Source organism: Cervus canadensis, chromosome 5 (genome assembly GCF_019320065.1).
Source record: "Cervus canadensis isolate Bull #8, Minnesota chromosome 5, ASM1932006v1, whole genome shotgun sequence".
Taxonomy (NCBI): domain Eukaryota; kingdom Metazoa; phylum Chordata; class Mammalia; order Artiodactyla; family Cervidae; genus Cervus; species Cervus canadensis.
Window position 1 is genome coordinate 78821849 of NC_057390.1, and position 21780 is coordinate 78843628.

Consider the following 21780-nt stretch of genomic DNA (forward strand, 5'->3'; position numbering starts at 1 on the left):
GTTAACATTTTATCACAGTTCTTACATTCTGTTTTTCTCTCTCTGCCTCTGTATATGTGTGTGTATGTATTTGCACCATTGCAAGGGTGACTACAAATTTTAAAAACTCATATTTTATTTAAAATGTAGACTATTTTGCAGCTAAAATCTTTAGGAAATAGTATCTAGTTGATACTGTCCTGGACAGCTTTTCCTTCAGAGCTGCCCTTTGGTTCTGTGTAGTCTCATTGAGCACAAATATTTGCAATATATGGGCTTCCCAGCTGACATAGTGGTAAAGAATCCATCTGCAGTGCAGGAGATGCAAGAGACACGGGTTTGATCCTTGACTTGGGAAGACCCCCTGGAGTAGAAATAGCAATCCACTCCAGTATTCTTGCCTGGAAATTTCCATGGATAGAGGAACCTGGCGGGCTAAAGTCCGCAGGGTCACCAAGTTGGACACGACTGAGCTACTGAGTGTGTGTACATGCATGCACACACTCATACACACATATTCACAGTGTATAGCCAAGGTCACCTAGAACATAGTACTTCTAGAACATAATATTTCTGTTTTTAGGAATGAGTTCTCATAATTTCATTATATATTTGAACTATCAACCAAAAGTTAGAGCAGTTTTCTCCAAAATGTCCAGTGCTGTCAACTGAACAGTAGGTTCTTGGGTAAAAGGAATTTAACTCAATCTAAAAGACTTGGAAAATGCTATGATAATAATCTCTATGTCACATATTGCCACAGTGTTCTGGGATTTACCTCCATTTGGTTCCCTCGTATTGCATAGTCACTGACAAGGCAGTAAAATAGTCCAGGTTCAAATACTGACTGTACTACTTACTATGTGGGGCTTCTCTGGCAGCTCAGCGGTAAAAGAATCCGTCTACCAACGCAGGAGCTGCAGGTTCAATCGTTGGGTTGGGAAGATCCCCTGGAGAAGGAATGGCAACCCATTCCAGTATGGGAAATGGGAAATCCCATGGTCAAGAGGAGTGTGACCAGCTGCAGTCCATAGGGTCTAAAGAGTCGGACACGAATTAACAACTAAAAAACAACAAGTTATGAAACCTCTCTGTGGTTGTTCCTTCATCTGCAAACTGGAGATGATAACAGAATACATGAAAAAAAAAAACAGTGACGATGAAGTGATGTAACTCTTGGCACACAATAAGCTTTCATATTATCATTAACAGTTTTCATTCCTGTTCACCACATGCAGATCCTGTGTGATCTTTGTAACTTCCATCTGGCCTTCATGACTCCAGCTTCTTCCCATTCTAGCCCATCCTGCCTGCCCCTCCACTTGGCCCTTGGGTGACAGGGTCAAAATACCAGCTTCTTATTATGTGAAACTGGCTTGGACTCAAGGCCAAAAATATGTTTTAGTCTTCTTTTCTCCCAAGTTAAACTTAATTTGACCCCTGCAGGCTTCACCAAAAGGGCCTGAGCATGCCCCAGCCAGCACACCTCTGTAAGCACTAACATGATCACAGTACTTCACTGCTCAGAGACCCTCTGTCGTTCCCATTCCACACCAAGTAAGACCAGAGTCCTCCGTAATCATCGCTGCCACTAACTGAACTTCTTAGTTTATGTGCCAGATAATACATTTTCTGCTTTATTATTTCATTTTGTGTGTTTAATTCTCAAACCACTCCTCTGAGTAAAGGGTTATTATCCATCTGCAATTTACAAATAAGAAACAGGCTCAGCACCATGAAGCAGCTTCTTGGTCAGCATAGCACTGTTGGGAAGCAATCATTTTGGGCACTTAGTCTGGGCTGACGCCTGCAAAGCCTGTCCTTTCAAAGTGTGAAGCTGCATCACCTTTTCAGCCTGTGTGTGAGCTCTGGTTATCCAGGTCAGGAGACCTGTCTTCCCTCTGCTCTCTCCTCTGATTTACCCCCAGACATCTGTGCTTTTATCACTCACTGAACATGCTGTGTCCTTTGAAATCTTTGTCTGTTTTTTTCCTTGCTGTTCTCTTTATCTGGGTTATATTTCCCCCCTTTTCCATTCATGTACCTTCCATTTGTCCCTTATGATCCTGTTCAGAGGCCACGTCCTCTGGGAAGCCTTCCCTGATTCTACCCACTTTTCTTCCCAAAAAGTTCTTCCGATTTATGTTAGTAATTTGTAGAATAGTCATTTGTGACGTCTTTCTGTTTCCTTGTATTATTAGTTCTTTTAAGGACCGGATCATACAATTTTTTGTCCCTGAACATCAGGTACTTTGATGATGCTGATAATAAAATGATGATGATTATTTGGATAATGGTTATTGTTCATTATCCTCCTTTGTGTCACATACAGTGCTGGGTGCTTCATATGCATTGTCTTGGTTTCACAGACTCCAAGAGACACACTTTCAGGATCTTTGTCTACTTAACTGTAAAGTGGGAATGAAGATATTCTTAATTTTTTATTGAGAGTTGTTAGGAAAGGATGGAGCCAGGATTCACAGGTCTGTCAGATTCCAAAATGATACTCTTTTCTACCACACAGTGCTGTCTGCTTTGCACATAGTAGATAGTCAGGAAATACTGGTGGCATTCTTTTGCACCCCCAGCTTTGCCATTTTTGGTACCTGTTAAGAAGGACACTCAAAGGCAAAACTAACAAATATCTTTGTAAATGGAGGACATGCTTAAGCCAGTTTGTCCATTGCATTTGGTAATATATTTTGTTCCGATACACAAATAACCAACTTTGTTTTTTAGCTTAAATTGCCATAAAGTTGTATTGGCAAGTATATTATAGAATGCACAATGAGAGAAATATTCAGTGGTATTATAGAATTTCATTCTTCTCAAAAGTTTTTAAAAAATTTCCTGTGGTCTTGTTAGTTCATGGAATTTGGAGCTTGATGTAGATGATTTGTTGCTGGAAGCCTCATAAGGATTTGGTTATAAAAAAATCTATATAATTCAGTGCTTTTCCATGGATCTCTAGGGCCCTATGGGAGTGAGGCTTCTATGTGAGCGACCTCTCAAGAGTCATTGATAGTAATTCACTGACATCATCATCAAATAAGTTGTTTTCCTGAGATGGTCCATTTGGGGATTATAAGCAAAGAGCTTCTAGTACTGGATAGAAAGTTTTTCACATGTCACCACCTTCTCTGAATCCTTTTAGACTTCCTAGTTTTTTAATAACCATACATTTGTATTTTATCTTTAGGGTAGTATAAAATTTGATGCTCTAACCCCTTACCGGGGCTTCCCTCATAGCTCAGTCGGTCAAGAATCTGGCTGCAATGCAGGAGACCTGGGTTTTATTCCTGGGTCAGGAAGATTCCCTTGAGAAGGAAATGGCAACCCACTCCAGTATTCTTGCCAGGAGAATCCCATAGACAGAGGAACCTAGCAGACTATAGTCTATGGGGTCACAAGAGTTGGACATGATTTAGTGACTAAACCACCACTAACCCCTTATTGAAACACAGAAAAATAGTAGAAAAGAACATGGACTTTGGAGTCATACTGCACTAGTATAGATGTTTCTGGGTATATGCTGTCACTTCCATAAAGCCTACTTCCTTATCTATAAAAATGAAATTTACATGTATAACATGAGGGCTATAGTTAACAATATAATGTATATTTGAAAGTTACTAAGAGAGTCAATCTTAAAAGTTACCATCTTAAGGAAAAAAATTATATCAAGTATGGATGTTAACTGAGCTTATTGTAATTATTTTGCAGTATATATACACATGAAATTGCATACTACACCTTAAACTAATACAATGTTATATATATATATACACACACACACACACACAAACACACACACATCCATGTCAATTATATCAGTAAAACTGGAAAATTTTAAATAAAACAGTATTTATAATATTTACTTTGCATAGTTACTGTCAACTAGTAATAGTTAATGTAAAATTACTGAATGATACTCAGCACTATCAGTATCATTAGTAGAAATAGGTCATACTTCTTTTTGTTTCCTTTGAATGCAAGGTTTTAACTAGTTGGTGGGATAAGCCATCCATGAAAATTGTATTACAAGAGTTATTTTGTTTGCCAAGGCTAAAATAATGATGTTTCAATCAAAAAAATTTTTTTTCCAAATGCTTTAAGTGGTTATCCAAGACTCTGGCTAGCACCCTTCCATGTGAACTACTTTCAGTTGAGACAGTTGTCACTCTAAAGCAGTGCTCTAATGACAACTGTTTGGGGAATCCTTAATTTCCTCCATTGAATTAGTTGTCAATTCACTTCAACAAAAAGAAAGTCTTTTAAGCCTTGGGTACTGGGTGGGCACTGGGCATACTTCTACACAGAATTTTACAATAAGCTGTACTTCTTAATGGCTTCCCTGGTAACTCACTTGGTAAAGAATCCGCCTGCAATGCACGAGACCCCAGATCAATTCCTGGGTTGGGAAGATCCGCTAGAGAAGGGATAGGTTACACACTCCAGCATTCTTGGGCTTCCCTTGTGGCTCAGCTGGTGAAGAATCCGCCTGCAATGTGGGAGACCTGGGTTTGATCCCTGGGTTGGGAAGAAGGGAAAGGCTACCCACTCCAGTATTCTGACCTGGAGAACTCCATGGACTGTATAGGCCATGGGGTCACAAAGAGTCAGACACAATTGAGCTTTGCTTAAGAAATGAAGTGTCTAAGAACATATTGATTATTTTTTCTCTGATCTATGTAACTCATTTTAATATCATACTGTTTAAAAGTTGCATGCGTTTTACATCATTTTTAAATACCTAATATGGTTTGCTTTAAGCCATTTCAAACCTACATTTTTCCTCTCAGTAGGAAAAAAATAAACCCAACAAAGTGTCTAGATCTGTCACCACATTTGATTACTGGAATTAGAAACCACCAAGTCTTTTTCTTTTTCAATGTACCCCTTGTTTTGCAGAGAAGAGCTGGTGTCCTCCGAGGACCTGCTGGAGTGGCTTCGGCCTTTCTGTGCCAATGACGCCTGGCCCGTGCGGCCCCGCATTCACGTGCTACAGGTTCTGGGACAGTCATTTCACCTGACCGAGGAGGACGGCAAGCTCCTCGTGTTCTTCAGAACGGAGGCCATCCTCAAAGCCACCTGGCCCCAGAGACAGGTGAGGGTGCATCTGATGGCCATGTCCTGATTCCTTTAAACCACCTTCAAGTGAATAATCAGCTTGTTAATGCAGTCTTCCCATTGTGTTCATCAGTACAGTTATGTAGCAGTTAAATGTGTGCAACCCAGTATGTTTTTACTTTTCCGTATGTTTGAATATACAGAGTAGATGATGCCTCAGTCACCTGACATGTATATATAATTTTTCTCTTCATAGGATACAGTCAGTGTTTTTCATAGTATCAATTAATTAGGGCAGCTCACCCTTTCCCTGGAGAGATGCAGGTCTAAGTGGTAATGCAGCGTGCAGTTTAGCTCATTCATTTGGTCATGCTCTGCCAAGGCACTCAAATGCCCTCTCTTCTATATGTAGACAGACACAATGTAGCAGAGACATAAGATCTTGGTTTCTTTATTTTATCCTGCAAGGCTCACTCAGTCCGTCACCTCCTTGGATCCTTCCCTGAAGGTTTCAAACTTAATTGAACTTTGAACTCCACACATTTGATCTATTATTATTATTACTATTATTACTTCTGCTACTTAAAGTTTCTACCTGAAAACTCAGAAACCCTGGAGGATATACTTAACCATTTTTCAAAGCCCTCTAAGAACGCTGTGCACACATCCAGAGCTTAAATGCTTGTTGACTAAGTGAAAATGCTAATTCCTAAATCAAAGAAATACGGTGGCTGTTGAATTTTGGCTTAGATTCTAAACTGATGCATCCTGAAGCTATTGGATCTAAGAGTCAGCATTAATCAAGTGCTTTAGCTTGCAGACTATAGGCCAATAAAAGTTAGAAAGTAAGACTTGCTTTCTAATCTGCAAAAGAGCTTCCTGGAAGTCTGACTCCAACCCAGTTTACCTTCTCATTTTAAAACTTTGCCTTATAATTTCTGTTAGTATCCTTATTACTTCATTTAAAGAACAAGAGAACCAAATATTAAAAATATCTCAAGACTCATCTCAGTACATCTCCTGAGTTACCGTCTATATTCTTATTTCCCTCTGTGAGAGAAATAAGTAAATACTATCTATTCTTCAGAGTTAGAGAATTTGAGATTCAAAAAAGATGGATTTTATCAAAGATTCTCTAATCCTGCCACACTGCTAAAACAGTATATTAAAGCCACTAATATCTGAATGATACTCTGAAGCATCATGACCTTATCAAATTATTTAGTCTTAATATTTTGCTTTGAATTGCATTGAGACCACTAACAGGCTTTCTCAAGAGCGGTCTGTGAACAGAGTGTACTGGGCTGTGACAGACACTCCAGGCCCCTGGCATAGTGGACGTTAGACGTGTGCGTGTTTTCAGCAGACCCGGAGGTTCTCATAGCATTTCTGAGGTTAAGCAACACACTAGGTCACGTTATTTTCGCCAAGTGGAACCTTAGGTTCCGTCTCATCCTGAAACAAATAAACGCTCTTAACATTTATGCATTTTTCTGACAGACCCTCCATTTTTCAAGTTCTCACCCTTTTTTCAATTTTCTCTTCCTTGATGGCTGGAGCCTGGCAGGACAATGAAGCCTGCTTCTCTCGAGCCTCACTTCATGTCACGTCAGATCCATGCGCCAGAAATATTATGAAACAGCGTGGAAACCTGGAAAGGGGGGAAATACCCATTTCATCTATCATGTTGAAACATTAGAACATGCACTCTTATATTTGGCTCTAAACACTTCAGAAATCATAAGTATACCCACTGCTTTTATGCTTTCCTCAACGTTCCAGTTGTATTCATAGAACAAGTTGCAACTTTTAAATGACTTGTGTCTCCACCCTCCCTCTACCATTGTTTACAATCTCGGAGAAAATTCTTACACTATGAGCCTTGGCTGCTTGGTGTGTGAAATGGAGCCTTGAACCAGAGGAGACAGAGGATGCCTTGCTCACCTCTGTCATTTCTTTGACACGTGTTAAACTGTTGTTTTCATCCCCATGTCCCAAACATCTAGAAGACCCCAAACTGTTGTTTGCATGGGCTCTCGTTTTCTTAATTTTTCCCTATCTCCTTCTCCATTTCAAAGCAATATTAAGGAGAGAGATGGGTTCTTACAGAGCAAAGATAAGAACAGATAATGACGCTGCAATGTTCAATTACCAGAAAATGTGGGACTGCTACCTTCACCGTGGCTGGTAATCCTCTTAGGCAGACTTTGCATACATCAAAGAGGGGCTTAATATTTAATTATCCTCGAGTGCCCAAAGTAGTGCCCCCACAAATCAACGTGTTGCCAGGAAACCAGTCAGCTCCTGCAAAATTCAACACACAGTCTGTGTAGCCTGCTACCTCACTGCTTCTGAGAGAGACAGCGATTTTTACTTTTCTAATGATTAGTTAACAAAATTAAAAATTCAGAGGCCCTCAATTTTCAACAGCATGAGAGGCCTTCCTTTCCACCCCAGAAATGTGCCCCAGCGTGGAGGGCAACAGGGAGGCAGAAGGAGGGGAGGGAGAAGCTTAACAGGGGCAGGGGGAGAATGGACTGTGTTAATTTTCTTGGTACAATTTGTCTGAGTTTTTCAGGTTTTGTAATTTTCTAGTTAACTGGTGCATGAAAAATATGGTTCAAAATACTGATGTTTCCTTAAAAAATTCCATATCCCATCACCTCAATTTTTTTTCTGGTTTTATGTAAAAAAAAAAAAATTCACCTGAAAAAAGAACATTGTAAAATTTCAGTCTGAATTTATGGTTTTAAGTGATCAACAGAAAAATGAGTTTAAGACAATTTCAAACCTCATCACAAATTCATGTATACATGGAAGGACATATTAGTCCTTCTGGTCAGTGGCCAACTTGGTGACGTTTCTCAAAACATAAACAAAATACTCATTTTTTTGTCAGAGCTCAGACAGATCAATAGGAACGAAGAGTTATGAGTGCAGAAGTTTATTTAGTTCCTTACAAAAGATTTACTGATACCTTAAATGTGTTAAAAGCTAGGACTCATTGTCATAAATAATTCTCTTAATCAAACATAGGATATTATTTGATGTTAAAAATATGTGCTCACATAAATGTATCTCTAAGAGGCGTGAAATCACAATCCTAGAACTAGAAGACATGTTTGAAAGCACCCCTGTTCAAGAAGCATATTTTGTAGAGAAGGATGTCCAGAGATGAAGAAGTCACGTCCTCAGATTTTAGCATAAATGTTATTTCCAAAATGACTGCATCCAGTCACAACCTATTTTATGAGATTTTTTTTCTTTTCTAATCACTTACCACTATCTGCTACCTTCCTCCTGCTTATCTGTCTGTCTATTATGTGATGTCTTTTTTCTTCCATTAGAATACAAATTCCATGAGAACAGGGAACCTACAGACAGTAAATATTTGTTGAACTAATGAATATTAAATCTTAAAAGCCGTGTCCAAGGTCACCTTTAAAGTGGCAAGGCCGGGACTCCTGACATTCAGTCCAGTGTTCTTGCCATGAATGATGATTAGGCCATGCTGCTGCACCCTTATATGCAAATAAAATGATCTGCTTGGAATAATAGAAATGTTTCCTTGCAGAGTGGCCTGGTGCTTTTAGATTGAAATTATTTTGTATTAATTTGCCATATTTTGCTGACAGTGATTTCTGATCAGCCAGTTGCTTCTCATGTGGAAGCAAACAGATCCTAAGTATTTTTGTCCAGATATGAGTGAGAGGTCGATGTGCCCTTTTCCCTAAAATGACTAAAGTTGAGCAAGCATCCGTATTACTGGGTTCTGCAGATGTTTGGAGACCTTGAGAAGGTCCCTCCTTACGAATAATGGGTTTTTCCTCTTAATTTCACCCTCTGGTCACTGGCATCCTTGGAGAAGAAGAAGAGACTGTGGAATGTCTCCTAAAGTGCACGTCACTGCATTTCAATTTTAAAATGACCTTGCAAAGTAGTTACCATTTGCTCCGGTTTAGGTGAAATCACGTGACTTAGAAGATGTGGTCACATGACCTACCCAGCTTGTGAGCAACAGATCCTTGTGATCCAGAAGCCTGTGTACTACTCTTCTTCCTATCTGCCAGGGGGATACACTGAGCAGTAACATTTGCGTTGTGTTTTGTTGTTACTGTGCTGTCCCTTTCTCTTCCCACCATCACTCTACGTGGATAGAATGTGATTAGGTGTGAAGAATCAGGAGTTTGTTCAGAGAACGCTTCATCTTTTTAGCGTTTTTCACTCTCTCAGTACACACCGCATTGTGTATATTAACTGCTGCTAGCTAAAATTCTGAAAAATGCCATGACTGCTAATTATTTGTTTGAACCGAACATCATGTGAAATATTCATCAGAGAGTCTCCAGACATAGATTATGCACCATTCACTGTGCTACGCTCTGGAGATAGACAAAGCAAGTAGCATGAAAAGTATTTAGGCTCTTCACCGTGTAGACCTGCTTTCCAGTCCCAGCTTCATCACTCTGTAGCTCTGTGGCCTTGGAACAGTTACCGACCCTCTTACAACCTCAGTTTCCCCGTGTGTAAAATGGGAATAATAGATAAATGCTGTGAGAGTTAAATGAATCATTCATGCAAAGCTCCTACTCCAGTCCAGGTAGAAAGACCCTGTTGGTGTGAGGGCTCCAGTCCGGTACAGAACATAGATTTGTAAACAAAGCTAACACCCTAAGTGCATGGGTGCTGTGATAAAAGTCTGCACAATGCGTGGGGCTCGGGAGGGCGGGTCGCTGTCCTGTCTGAGGGCAGGAAGACTGCTCTAAGGAGAGGATTCTTGACCTGAACTCAGCACAGCTGGGTGTATGGTCTGGAGGCCGGAGGTGCATACTCAGTGACTGCTTGGGTACAGAGGTGAGACACGAGCCCAGTGCCCCTCCAATTTCTGCTGAAGTTACAAGGGAGGAAGTGATGCTCTGTGATTAGCTGGGAAACACAGCAGAAATCCTGTGGATTATGGAGAAAGAAAATTTTGGAGAATTTATGGAGAAAGACCCCAAATTCAGGGCTATGTCAGTAGTATGTTTTAATTCTCAACAGCACTTTCTTTTCTGGGATTGGGGTAAGACAGGGCAGCCTGTTTATCCTGCCACACAGGCAGACTGTCCTTATAGCCTCATGGGGGTCTGAGCTCACCAGCAACCACCTCCTGGGAAGTAGACCTGAGTTTAGTAATCACGACTGGCTGGGATGGCTTTGATTCCATCTCAGGGCAGCCTTCTCCTGGGGTCAGCTCGGGTCCCAGTTGGCCTAATTTGTAGTGGGACAGTTTACAGCCAAGTGTCCTTTGCTTAAAGGCATGATGGCCTGAGTGGTCATGTTCCTAATGGGTTTCGCCGCTGTTGTCTCTTCATCCTCCCAGTGGGTTAGAAGGAAAAGTGGAGGGAAAAGGCAGGAAAATACAAGGGTTTGAATATTGGAGGGTGGTAGGGATATGATGTCACTGGACATAACTTCTGTTATTTTATCTGACTTTTCATTGACTTACTGGAAAAATTATGTAAATTTTACAAAAAATGTTATATACTTTTCATGCAGCTTCACCAAATATTACCATCTCAGATGCCCACAGCTAACACTGATGCAGTACCTTGTCTAATTTACACATCATTCAGATTTTGTCAGCTGTCCCACTGATGTGTTTTTCTGGTCCACATTCCATGCAGGTCACACATTGCACTTAATGCCAAGTCTCCTTAGGGTCCTGTAATCTAAAACAGTATCTCATTCTTTTTTTCCCCCTTTTATGACTTGACATTTTTAAAAACACTGGACAATTATTTTGTGAAAGGTCACTAAATTTGACTTTGTCTGAGTTTTGTTCAGGCACTCAAGTAGTGCATTTTTGGTGAGAATACCGCAGAAGTGACGTTGGATCCTTCCCAGTACATTATCTTAGGGGATACACGACACTTATGTGTTCTTTTACCAGTAGTGTTCATTTGCATCACTTGATTGAGGTGGTGTCAGCCATGTTTCTTCTCTGTGAAATTATCTTTTTCCCTTTGGGATTAATAAATGTCTTGTGGTGAGGTACTTTGAGATTGTGTAAACACTTTCTCATCACATTTTCACCAGTTAATTTTAGCACACATTGCTGATTATTGCCTGAGTTAATGATCACTGTGGTATTTCCCAAATGGTATTTTTTTTGTCATTTGTTCTCCCCTTATATTATTTATTCATTTATTTATTTATATCACTACAAGCTCAAGGATTCTCATTTTGTTCTGTGGTTGTAATCTGTTACTATCACTGTTTTCATTTTTGCTCCAGTTATCTCAGATTTAGCGACGGGGAGCCTTTCAAGTTTTCTCCCGGATCGTTTTAACTTGTGCCCATCCTATCACTTTTTGAACACAAATGTTCGAAACCCTCTTACACTTTGCCTACTCACATCCAGATTCAATCATTGACTTTTTTTTTCTTTTTAATAAAGAATGGTATTTAGAAGCCAAGACTTAAGTACTAGGTATAGTCATTGATGTGGTGGTATTATAGCTTTTAGATGCTCTAAGGGGACAGAGCACATGTAAGTCTATGTCTATTTTTATATATGTTTGTATTCATTTTTAAGACCATGAATTTGTGCTGATACTCCCAGTGCCAATCCAGTTTATTCTAATCTTCTCTTTTTCCTTATTTATAAACTGCTTTCTCTGTCAGTGAGAAACTTGACTCTCCTAATCCATAGTGCATTTATTTGTTTAATCCCAGGAACAGATAAAGTAGCTATGGAAATTCCAGCCAACTTACTAGATAGAGTATTTGTGTAGAGCTCTTTTTGTCTTTAGCCTTAGAGTTAAAAGTACTTAAGAATCTTTTTTCAAGATTACGTCTCTCTCTCTCTCTTTCTCTTTTTCACACATACACACACACCACCTCCAGTGTAATTAGCTTATTCACTTATAGTACTGATAGGTTAATTTTATTTCTGTTTGTATGGTTTTCCCCGTTCTTACTTATTTCAAATATGGATATACTTTTTGAATATGTGAAACATTTACATGAAATGTGAGAGGTCATTCTTTGGAATTTGGTGTTTTTTTCTTTTTCACTTATGATGATTTGAAGTTTAGACATTCCCGACCTGTAATTATACTGAATATACCAGTTTTATGTAGTTTTATTCTTGTTCTTTTTGTTTTGGAGGATATATGGCCATTCTACATACAGACTATCTAGGAGCCCATGTAACTCAGTGGCCACCATTTTCTTCTTCTATGCATAACTCTCTGGATAGTTTCAAGTGTAATAAAAAAAAGATTCAAAATAAAAGCTCTGAATGTTCTAGTAGTAGTCTATTTTTACTTAAGTTGAGAAGATGCTTATGTACTGTCAGTTTTCATGTTTTATAGGGACGTCTGTGAATTGACCATTAGGTTTTGTATGTGTATTTTATCACTGAAACCTCATAAGAACCCTTTGATGGAGGTTTTATTATAATTCCATTCAACACATGAGCAAATAAGCACAGAGTAGTTAAGGAGTCTTTACAGTATCTTTGCTAAAACATAGCAGAATGATGTAATATTACTCGTTATTATGTGTTAGGTATTCGTTATTATGAACTGCCAGTACTGTCTCCACCATAAGAGCTCTGTGTTAACGCAGTGTTAGATACCTGTTCAGTTGTGTGTGTCTCTCTGTATATTGTCCTGTATTATGTTATATATTATATTATTCTCAAAGTATCCTGATAGGTTAGGTACTATTACCTTATTTTTGCAAATGAAAGCACCAAGGCTTGGTGGGATATTTTCACCTGATCACAGAGGTATTAAGTGACAGGGCCAGTATTCCATCTGAGTCTGAGTGATATATTATAGCGAAAGCATATCTGGCTCCATGAATTAGTCTATTACTACTATATCAACTTTAACTGAAAAAGCAAAGTCTGTCCTTAAAATTTTCGCTTTTATAGCAATTCTTTAAAGTAAGCGTGTACTTCTAGAGGCTCATATGGAGTGATTATTTGTCCTAGAGGAAAAGTTTTTAAGGCAAAGTCTTTCTTATTATTTTTTTTCTTTTTTTTCTTATTATTTTAAAACAGAAGTATTTCCCTTCTCATATGTCTCATTTGAAAGATGCTGTCATTAAATATTATATCTAGCCACCTGAAAATGTGTATTATGTATTGAAGTTACAGCAGCACTCACTTATGGAGAGGGATCATGGAATGCTTTATTGTGTCATTTCTAGCTTTAGAGATACAGTAAAATAAGTAGGCTGGAGAACATGGCTCATGAGTGCAGTCACCAGCTTTTTCTGTATATTTATGTGTTTGTGCGCCCCACATACAACTCCAAGCATCTGGAAAACCCTTGGGAACTTAATTCTGTCATTGGGTTCCCTCCCCATCCTAAGGATGTGTTTGCCACACACTAAGAGGGACTTTTTAATAGCAATTGAGGACCCTTTATTCTTGAGCAGTTCACAAAAAGACACTCATTTTCCTAATACACCTTTGGAGAGAAGCAGAGGCTAAATGTGTGTGCCCATCAGCAGAGGCGAAGGTAGGAAATAAATCAGTGTCTCACTTGTTTATTGCTGATCAGGACACTCTTCCTGTAGTAGATACTCTTCCTTCCATGTGGGCTCGAGAATGTTATTTGAACCCTCAGGCTGTCTCAGCAACACATTTTGCCTTTATTATATACAGTGCAAGATATAGTAGTTATGAAATTCTCTCTATAGCTGCATCTATTCTATAGTTCTCTGCCATAGCAATGAGAAAATTGGCTAGAAGATAGCTGTCCTACTTTCAGTATTTCAACTTTAGTCTTATTTCCACAACTTTATATTTTCTATTAACAAAACATAAATATTCAGAAATAGACATAATCACGATTGATGTGGTTTATATTCTTTTATCTAATAATAATTATCAATTACAGTAATTAATGGGCTTCCCTGGTGGCTGAGACAGTAAAGAATCTGCCCACAGTGCAGGAGACCTGGGTTGGATCTTTGGGTTGGGAAGATCTCCTGGTGAAGGGAACAGTGGCCCACTGCAGTATTCTTGCCTGAAGAATTCCATGGACAGAGGAGCCTGGCAGGCTATAGTCTGTGAGGTCACATGGACTTGGACATGACTGAGCGACTATCACTTTCACTTTCACTGTAATTAATGGTAATGATACTGTTTATCAAGTACTTGGACTTCCCTGGTGGCTCATAGGGTAAAGCCTCTGCCTACAATGCAGGAGACCTGGGTTCAATCCCTGGGTCAGGAAGATCTTCTGGAGAAGGAAATGGCAACCCACTCCAGTATTCTTGCCTGGAGAATCCCATGGATGGAGGAGCCTGGTAAGCCTAGGAGTCCATGGGGTCGCAAAGACTCGGACATGACTGAGCGACTTCACTTTCTTTCTTTCTTCGTTGAGTACTTACTGTGTACTAGACACTGGTCTAGGTACTGCTTAGATTAGTGGGTGGTAGTCTGACAGTTTATGACTAAATTTAACAGCTCGTTCAACAGCCTGTGACCTTTTGGTCTTCTGAATATTTGACTTCCCTTCCGCAGAGAAGCACATGTGATCCAATGGACACAAGAGGTAGTATTGGCCACCCGGAATCTTACAAAAGGAGTAGTTGTTAATCCCAAACTCCTAATTTGGGATTAACATATACACACTACTGTATATAAAGTAGGTAACCAACAAGGACCTATTGTATAGCACGGGGAACTCTGCTCAGTATTCTGTAATAACCTGTGTGGGAAAAGAATCTGAAGAAGAATAGATACAGGTACATATGTAACTGAATCACTTTCCTGTACACTTGAAACTAACATAGCATTGTAAGTCAACTATACTTCAATGTTGATTTTTAAAAAAATGGAATAAACTTAAAAGTGGTAGGTGTAACAGACAGGAATCTAGTCTTCTAGAAGTCATTTCTGTCACCTTTTCATATTTCTACATATCTGTTGAAGTAGGGATATTTTTTTTTTGTTTATTTGTTTTGTGTTTTGAAGCTGTGTGTACACACCCGGTTCGGTCTGACTTTACTGTGTTCCCAAGAGGACTTGCACACGGCCTTGGATATCATCATATGAGCCTTTTAGAACCAGCCTAGTAGCTCATAAACTCACATGGAAGATAGTATACAGTGATGAATAAGCCTATTATCAATAATAATCCCCTACATGTTGCTAATTTTTTCTGTTGATAAAGTACTTTCATAAGCATTAGTACCTATTTCATATTCACAAATATCTGAAGATTAAGCTGCTACCGTTGCCTACAGGAGGGTGCAGATTTCAGGAGAGGTGTCTCAGTTTAAGATAGTCATGTCCATCTTCAAGCAGCCACAGAGAAATTTAAAGTTAAAGCTGTTCACATCTGAGAATAAGTGGTTCAGTCCACTTTTTCAAGGACAGTGACTCCATGTCTGATAAGGAAGCTGCAGCTACTTGACAAATGACTTACCGCAAGGGCTGAAGTCACCCAATTCAATGAAGAGAGAAACATCACTTTCAGAGACAAAAGGGAAAGAGGTATTTTTATGTTTGAGTCACACTTGAATTTTACCCTTTAAAATCCTGTGATGTTTGGTTAGTGGTGTCAGTATGGAGTTGTCACCAACTCAACGATGCCTATAAAATTGTGGACATTTTCACCCCCTGCCAACAGGGGAAGGGACAGAAGTGTTAAAAGAAATATATGTCACTTTCGTTTTCACTGGAGAAAAAAGAATGAAACTAAGTGTAGGAAAAAAATAATTCTTTCAATTTTATTTTTACTGTTCTATGCAAAGCATATTTTAAGAGTCATTCCAGATCAGCATTAACTATTGCACAAATAAGCAAAGTTTTAAAAAGAGCTAAAAGTTAACCCAAGATTCCATTATCCTAAAATAGCTGTATTTCTTCACATACTTTTTCTGTCCTGCCTAATCTGTAGGCGTAATTCATGTTAGAAGAAATCATAGCACCTACTTCTGCTTTTTTATATCCAGCTTATTATGTAGGTGATAATATGAATAATGCCTACTGTCTATTGTGTGCCTACCGTGTGCCAGCCTCTTGCTGGCTACCTTATCTATATCCTTTTAGTGTTCACAACCATCATAGACATACGTATCTCCATTTTATGGAAGAGGACATTAAAGCTCAGAAAGGTCCAGGAATACCTCCAAAATAAACATTTTTCTGTGTTACTTTGACTTTGCCAGCACTGTTTTAAAAGCTGGTCATTAAAAAAATAAAAAAAATAAAAGCTGGTCATTTAGTTGAGTTTCCCTTTATTATTTGTTTTAGAATTTCCTTATATAGTATGTTATGAAGTCTGTTACAAAGTTCTTATGGAGCATTTGATAGCCACCTGCAGTTTTTCCTCGCTATTAATAGGTTCTATAGTCATATCATATTGCAGCTGTTTGGTCACTGAAGTCAGTTCTCTGAACTTACACTTTTATGAAATATATTTAGATACTAGGAATATATATTTCAATACAGGCTGCAGTACTTCCCAGAAAAGAGAAAATCTGATTGTTTCATAGGTGCACATTCATACTCAGCCAGGGGTCTTGTTTTTAGGGAGTTTTAATCCCCATGATATTGATATAAATTATGTGCTCTCACAGCCACTGCAAGCCTCTGAGATGTGTTTGCTTTAACTTTTGTTGTCTTGGAGCAGTACTTCCTCTCCTGAGTTTTACATATTTCTTAAAATACTCTTTTAGCTCTACTTTCTCCCTTTCTTCTGGAATTCTGATGAGAAATAACCTTCCCCCTGATGTCTTCCACTTCTAGGTCAGGACTCAGGAAACACTGGGTCTGAGTGGCTTCTTTCTGTTGGGGTCATTCCTCCAGTCCTGGGCTTCCAAACTAGTTTGCATTTTTTTATCATCTTTATGAGTTCTCTTTTGGTGTCTCTTTAAGTATTTTCATGGTTATTAGTTATGCTTAGCAGAGAGGATTAGGGAAAAGCCATTTTGTCCAGGCTGGAAGTTTCTTGCACATTTCTCTTTTATATTTCTTTATACAAAAATTTATTTTGCATTTTAGTTATCAGAATTTATTTTTAAAGCCTGATTAAGGCATTATGAACAAGATAAACATATTATTTTGGTAAGTTTTGATAAATTTAGGTAGTTTAATATGTGGACACAAATCCTAGATTAATGTATATATCAAAGTATGCCGAGCTGGTTGAATCACAAGCTGGAATCAAGATTGCTGGAAGAAATATCAACAACCTCAGACATGCAGATGATACCACTCTAATGGCCAAAAGTGAAGAGGAACTAAAGAGCCTTCTGATGAGGGTGAAAAAGGAGAGTGAAAAAGCTGGCATAAATTCAACATTCAAAAAATGAAGATCATGGGCATCCAGTCACTTCAGTTCAGTCACTCAGTTGTGTTCGACTCTTTGCGACCCCATGGACTGCAGCATGTCAGGCTTCCCTGTCCATTACCAACTGCCGAAGTTTACTCAAACTCATGTCCATTGAGTTGGTGATGCCATCCAACCATCTCATCCTCTGCCGTCCCCTTCTCCTCCCGCCCTCAGTCTTTCCTAGCATCAGGGTCTTTTTCATTGAGTCAGTTCTTTGCATCAGGTGGACAAAGTATTAGAGTTTCAGCTTCAGCATCAGTCCTTCCAATGAATATTCAGGACTGATTTCCTTTAGAATTGTCTGGTTGGATCTCCTTGCAGTCCAAGGGACTCTCAAAAGTCTTCTCCAACACCCCAATTCAAAAGCATCAATTCTTTGGCGCTCAGCTTTCTTTATAAATCTCCCATCCATACACGACTACCATAGCTTTGACTAGATGGACCTTTGTTGGCAAAGTAATGTCTCTGCTTTTTAATATGCTGTCTAGGTTGGTCAGAGCTTTTCTTCGAAGGAGCAAGCATCTTTTAATTTCATGGCTACAGTCACCATCTGCAGTAATTTTGGAGCCCAAAAAGATAAAATCTGTCACTGTTTCTGTTTTCCCATCTATTGGCCATGAAGTGATGGGACCAGATGCCATGATCTTAGTTTTCTGAATGTTGAGTTTTAAGCCAGCTTTTTCACTCTCCTCTTTCACTTTCATCAAGGGGTGCTTTAGTTCTTCTTTACTTTCTGCCATAAGGGTGGTGTCATCTGCGTATCAGCGGTTATTGACATTTCTCCCAGCAATCTTGATTCCAGCTTGTGCGTCATCCAGTGCAGCATTTCTTATGATGTACTCTGCATGTAAGTTAAATGAGCAGGGTGACAATATACAGCCTTGACGTACTCCTTTTCCTATTTGGAACCAGTCTGTTGTTCCATGTCCAGTTCTAACTGTTGCTTCTTGACCTGCTTACAGATTTCTCAGGTCAGGTGGTCTGGTATTCCCATCTCTAAGAATTTTCCACAGTTTGTGTAAGATCATGGAATCTGGTCACATCACCTCATGGCTAATTGAAGGGGAAAAAGGGAAAACAGTCACAGATTTTATTTTCTTGGACTCCAAAATCACTGTGGATGGTGACTGCAGCCATGAAATTAAAAGATGCTTGCTCCTTGGATGGAAAGCTATGACAAACCTAGACAGCATATTAAAAATCAAAGACCTCAATTTGCCAACAGCTATGATTTTTCCAGTAGTCATGTATGGATGGATGTGAGAGTTGGACCATGAAGAATGCTGAGCACCAGAGAATTGATGCTTTTGAACTGTGGTACTGAAGAAGGCTCTTGAGAGTCCCTTGGACTGCACAGAGATAAAACCAGTAAATCCTAAAAAAAATAAACTCAATATTCATTGGAATGACTAATGCTGAAGCTCCAATACTTTGGCCACCTGATGCAAAGAGCCAACTCATTAGAAAAGACCCTGATCCTGGGAAAGATTGAGGGCAGGAGAAGGGGGTGACAGGGATGTGATGGTTGGAGGGCATCAATGGACGTGAGTTTGAGCAAACAACAGAAGATGGTGAAAGACAAGGAAGCCTGGTGTGCTGCTGTCCATGGGGTTGCTAAGAGTCAGACACGACTTATCAACTAAACAATGATTATCCAACAAAGTATGTTATTTATCATATCTTAAGAAAACATGTGTTCCAGTCCAGTTTTAGTCCCATATTATTCTCATGTAAGGTAAAGCTTTTGTAGCTACAGTGATCGAGTTTAAAACTGCTTTCTTAAGAGCTGAATAATAACAATTTGGCATCCTTTATTATAATCAGGGAGTGTGCGTACACAAAATGGATGATTTGTTAAGTTGCTGTATTTTTCACATTTATATTTTAGACATGGGTTTCAATGCTCCGAGAAACAAGTTACTAATAATTGAAATTATTTTACCCTTTAAATGTCTGTGTACATGTGAGGAAGGCATTATACAAAGAAACCTACTACCACACACATTTTTAAAAATGGAAACTAATATTTGCACACTAGTATAAAAGCAAACATAGAAAGGTCTAATTTATAGTTTCTTTTCTCTTTCCTTCCTTTATGATACAGTTCATGCTCTAGATATTTATAAGCTACTACAATTTCTAAAAAGAAATCAATCTAAATTATATTGAAAACATGAATCATTTTTTCCTAATCTCTTCATTTACTTGGTATGACTCTACATTTTATGTAAAGGAGAACCGTCTTGTTAATAATTATACTGCACTTAATTTTAGAAACTGGAATATTGGCACTGTCAGGAGATTTATCATTCAGTTGTTTTAAAATATTTTTTAAGCACAAAAGTTTCTCTACAAATAAACCCAGATAATAAATCAGAAGGAAGAATGCAGCATTTACCAACCCTTTTCCCTGCTGCAGACCTCCAGGCATCTACTTAGAGCTTCTGAGACAATGGGGATTTTTGGACCCTATTTTTCAGACTTGGAAAATGAGACAAAACAAGGGACCTTACAGAAATCATGCAGCTAACCACAAGGCATCATTGGTTGAAACATAATGTCAATAAACATGCCATCTCTGGTAATTTTTAGTGATTTCCTTTTGGTGGGATCTTTTTATTAAAAAAAAAAAAACCACAACTTTTGTCTATCTCCAATCAAAAAAAAAAAAAAAAAACCAGCCAAAAATCTATGATAACTCCATGCATATTTAATATCATTCTATGTTGCAATATTTTATGATCATTTATTTGTATGTCTGCTCATTCATTCATTCACTTAATCAGTTGTTGTTCTTCATTCGGTCACTCAGTCATGTCAGACTCTTCACAGCCCCATGGACTGCAGCACGCCAGCCTCCCTGTCCATCACGATCTCCCTGAGCTTGCTCAAACTTAGGTCCATCAAGTCAGTGATGCCATCCAACCATCTCATCCTCTGTCGACCCCTTCTCCTCCTGCTTTCACTCATTCCCAGCATCAGGGTCTTTTCTAATGAGTCAGCTCTTCACAGCAGGTGGCCAAAGTATTGGGGCTTCAGCATCAATCCTTCCAGTGAATAGCCAGTGTTGATTTCCTTTAGGATTGTCTGGTTTGATCTCCTTGCAGTCTAAGGGATTCTCAGAGTCTTATCCAACACCACAGTTCAAAAGCATCAATTCTTCATCTCTCAGCCTCCTTTATGGTCAAACTCTCACATCCATACATGACTACTGGAAAAACCTTAGCTTTGACTAGATACACCTGTATTGGCAAAGTAATGTCTCTGGTTTTTAATATGCTGTCTAGGTTGGTCAGAGCTTTTCTTGAAGGAGCAAGCGTCTTTTAATTTCATGGCTGCAGTCACCATCTACAGTGATTTTGGAGCCCAAGAGTGCATTAATTTTTTTAAACACCATCCTTATAGAGAAGGGGGACAAAAAGAAGCAAATGTAGAAAAATATGGGAAACCTATTGAAAATGTGTCCATTTCTCCATTACCCCTCAACTCGCCCGTCCTGCAACACAAAATTAGTGCAGCTCACATTTTCATTAAAATTCCATTCCACATTTCCATTGTTTCCCCATCTATTGGCCATGAAGTGATGGGACCAGATACCATGATCTTAATTTTTTGAATGTTGTTGAGTTTTAAGCCAACTTTTTACTCTACTCTTTCATTTTCATCAAGAGGCTCTTCAGTTCCTCTCTGCTTTCTGCCATAAGGGTGGTGTCATCTGCATATCTGAGGTTATTGATATTTCTCCTGGCAATCTTGATTCCAGCTTGTGATTCATCCAGCCTGGCATTTTGCATGATGTACTCTGCATATAAGTTAAATAAGCAGGGTGACAATATACAACCTTGATGTACTCCTTTCCCAATTTTGATCCAGCCCATTGTTCCATGTCTGGTTCTAACTGTTGCTACTTGATCTGCATACAGGTTCATCAGGAGGCAGGTAAGTTCTGGTATTCCCATCTCTTGAAGAATTTTCCACAGTTTGTTGTGATCCACACAATCAAAGGCCTTAGTGTAGTCAGAAGTAGATGTTTTTCTGGAATTCTTTTGCTTTCTCTATGATCCAACGGATGTTGGCAATTTGATCTCTTCTTCCTCTGCCTTTTCAAAATCCAGCTTGAATGTCTGCAAGTTCTTGGTTCACATACTATTGAAGCCTCATTTGGAGAATTTTGAGCATTACTTTGCTAGCATGTGACATGAGTGCAATTGTGCGGTAGTTTGAACATCTGCGCTGCCTTTCTTTGGGATTGTAATGAAAACTGACCTTTTTCAGTCCTTGGCCATTGCTGAGTTTTCCAAATTTGCTGGCATATTGAGTGCAACACTTTAAAAGCATCATATAGCTCAGCTGGAGTTCCATCACCTCCACTAGCTTTGTTCATAGT

At 38.9% G+C, this 21780-nt stretch overlaps 1 protein-coding gene across 1 annotated transcript in view; it reads left to right on the forward strand.

Annotated features, from left to right (window-relative positions):
- NBAS (NBAS subunit of NRZ tethering complex) overlaps positions 1 to 21780 on the forward strand; it is a 308614-nt gene that overhangs the window by 261583 nt on the left and 25251 nt on the right. The window contains exon 48 of the mRNA XM_043469328.1: positions 4891 to 5086. Coding sequence (XP_043325263.1) covers positions 4891 to 5086 — 196 coding nt within the window. The remainder of the gene's footprint in view (positions 1 to 4890; positions 5087 to 21780) is intronic.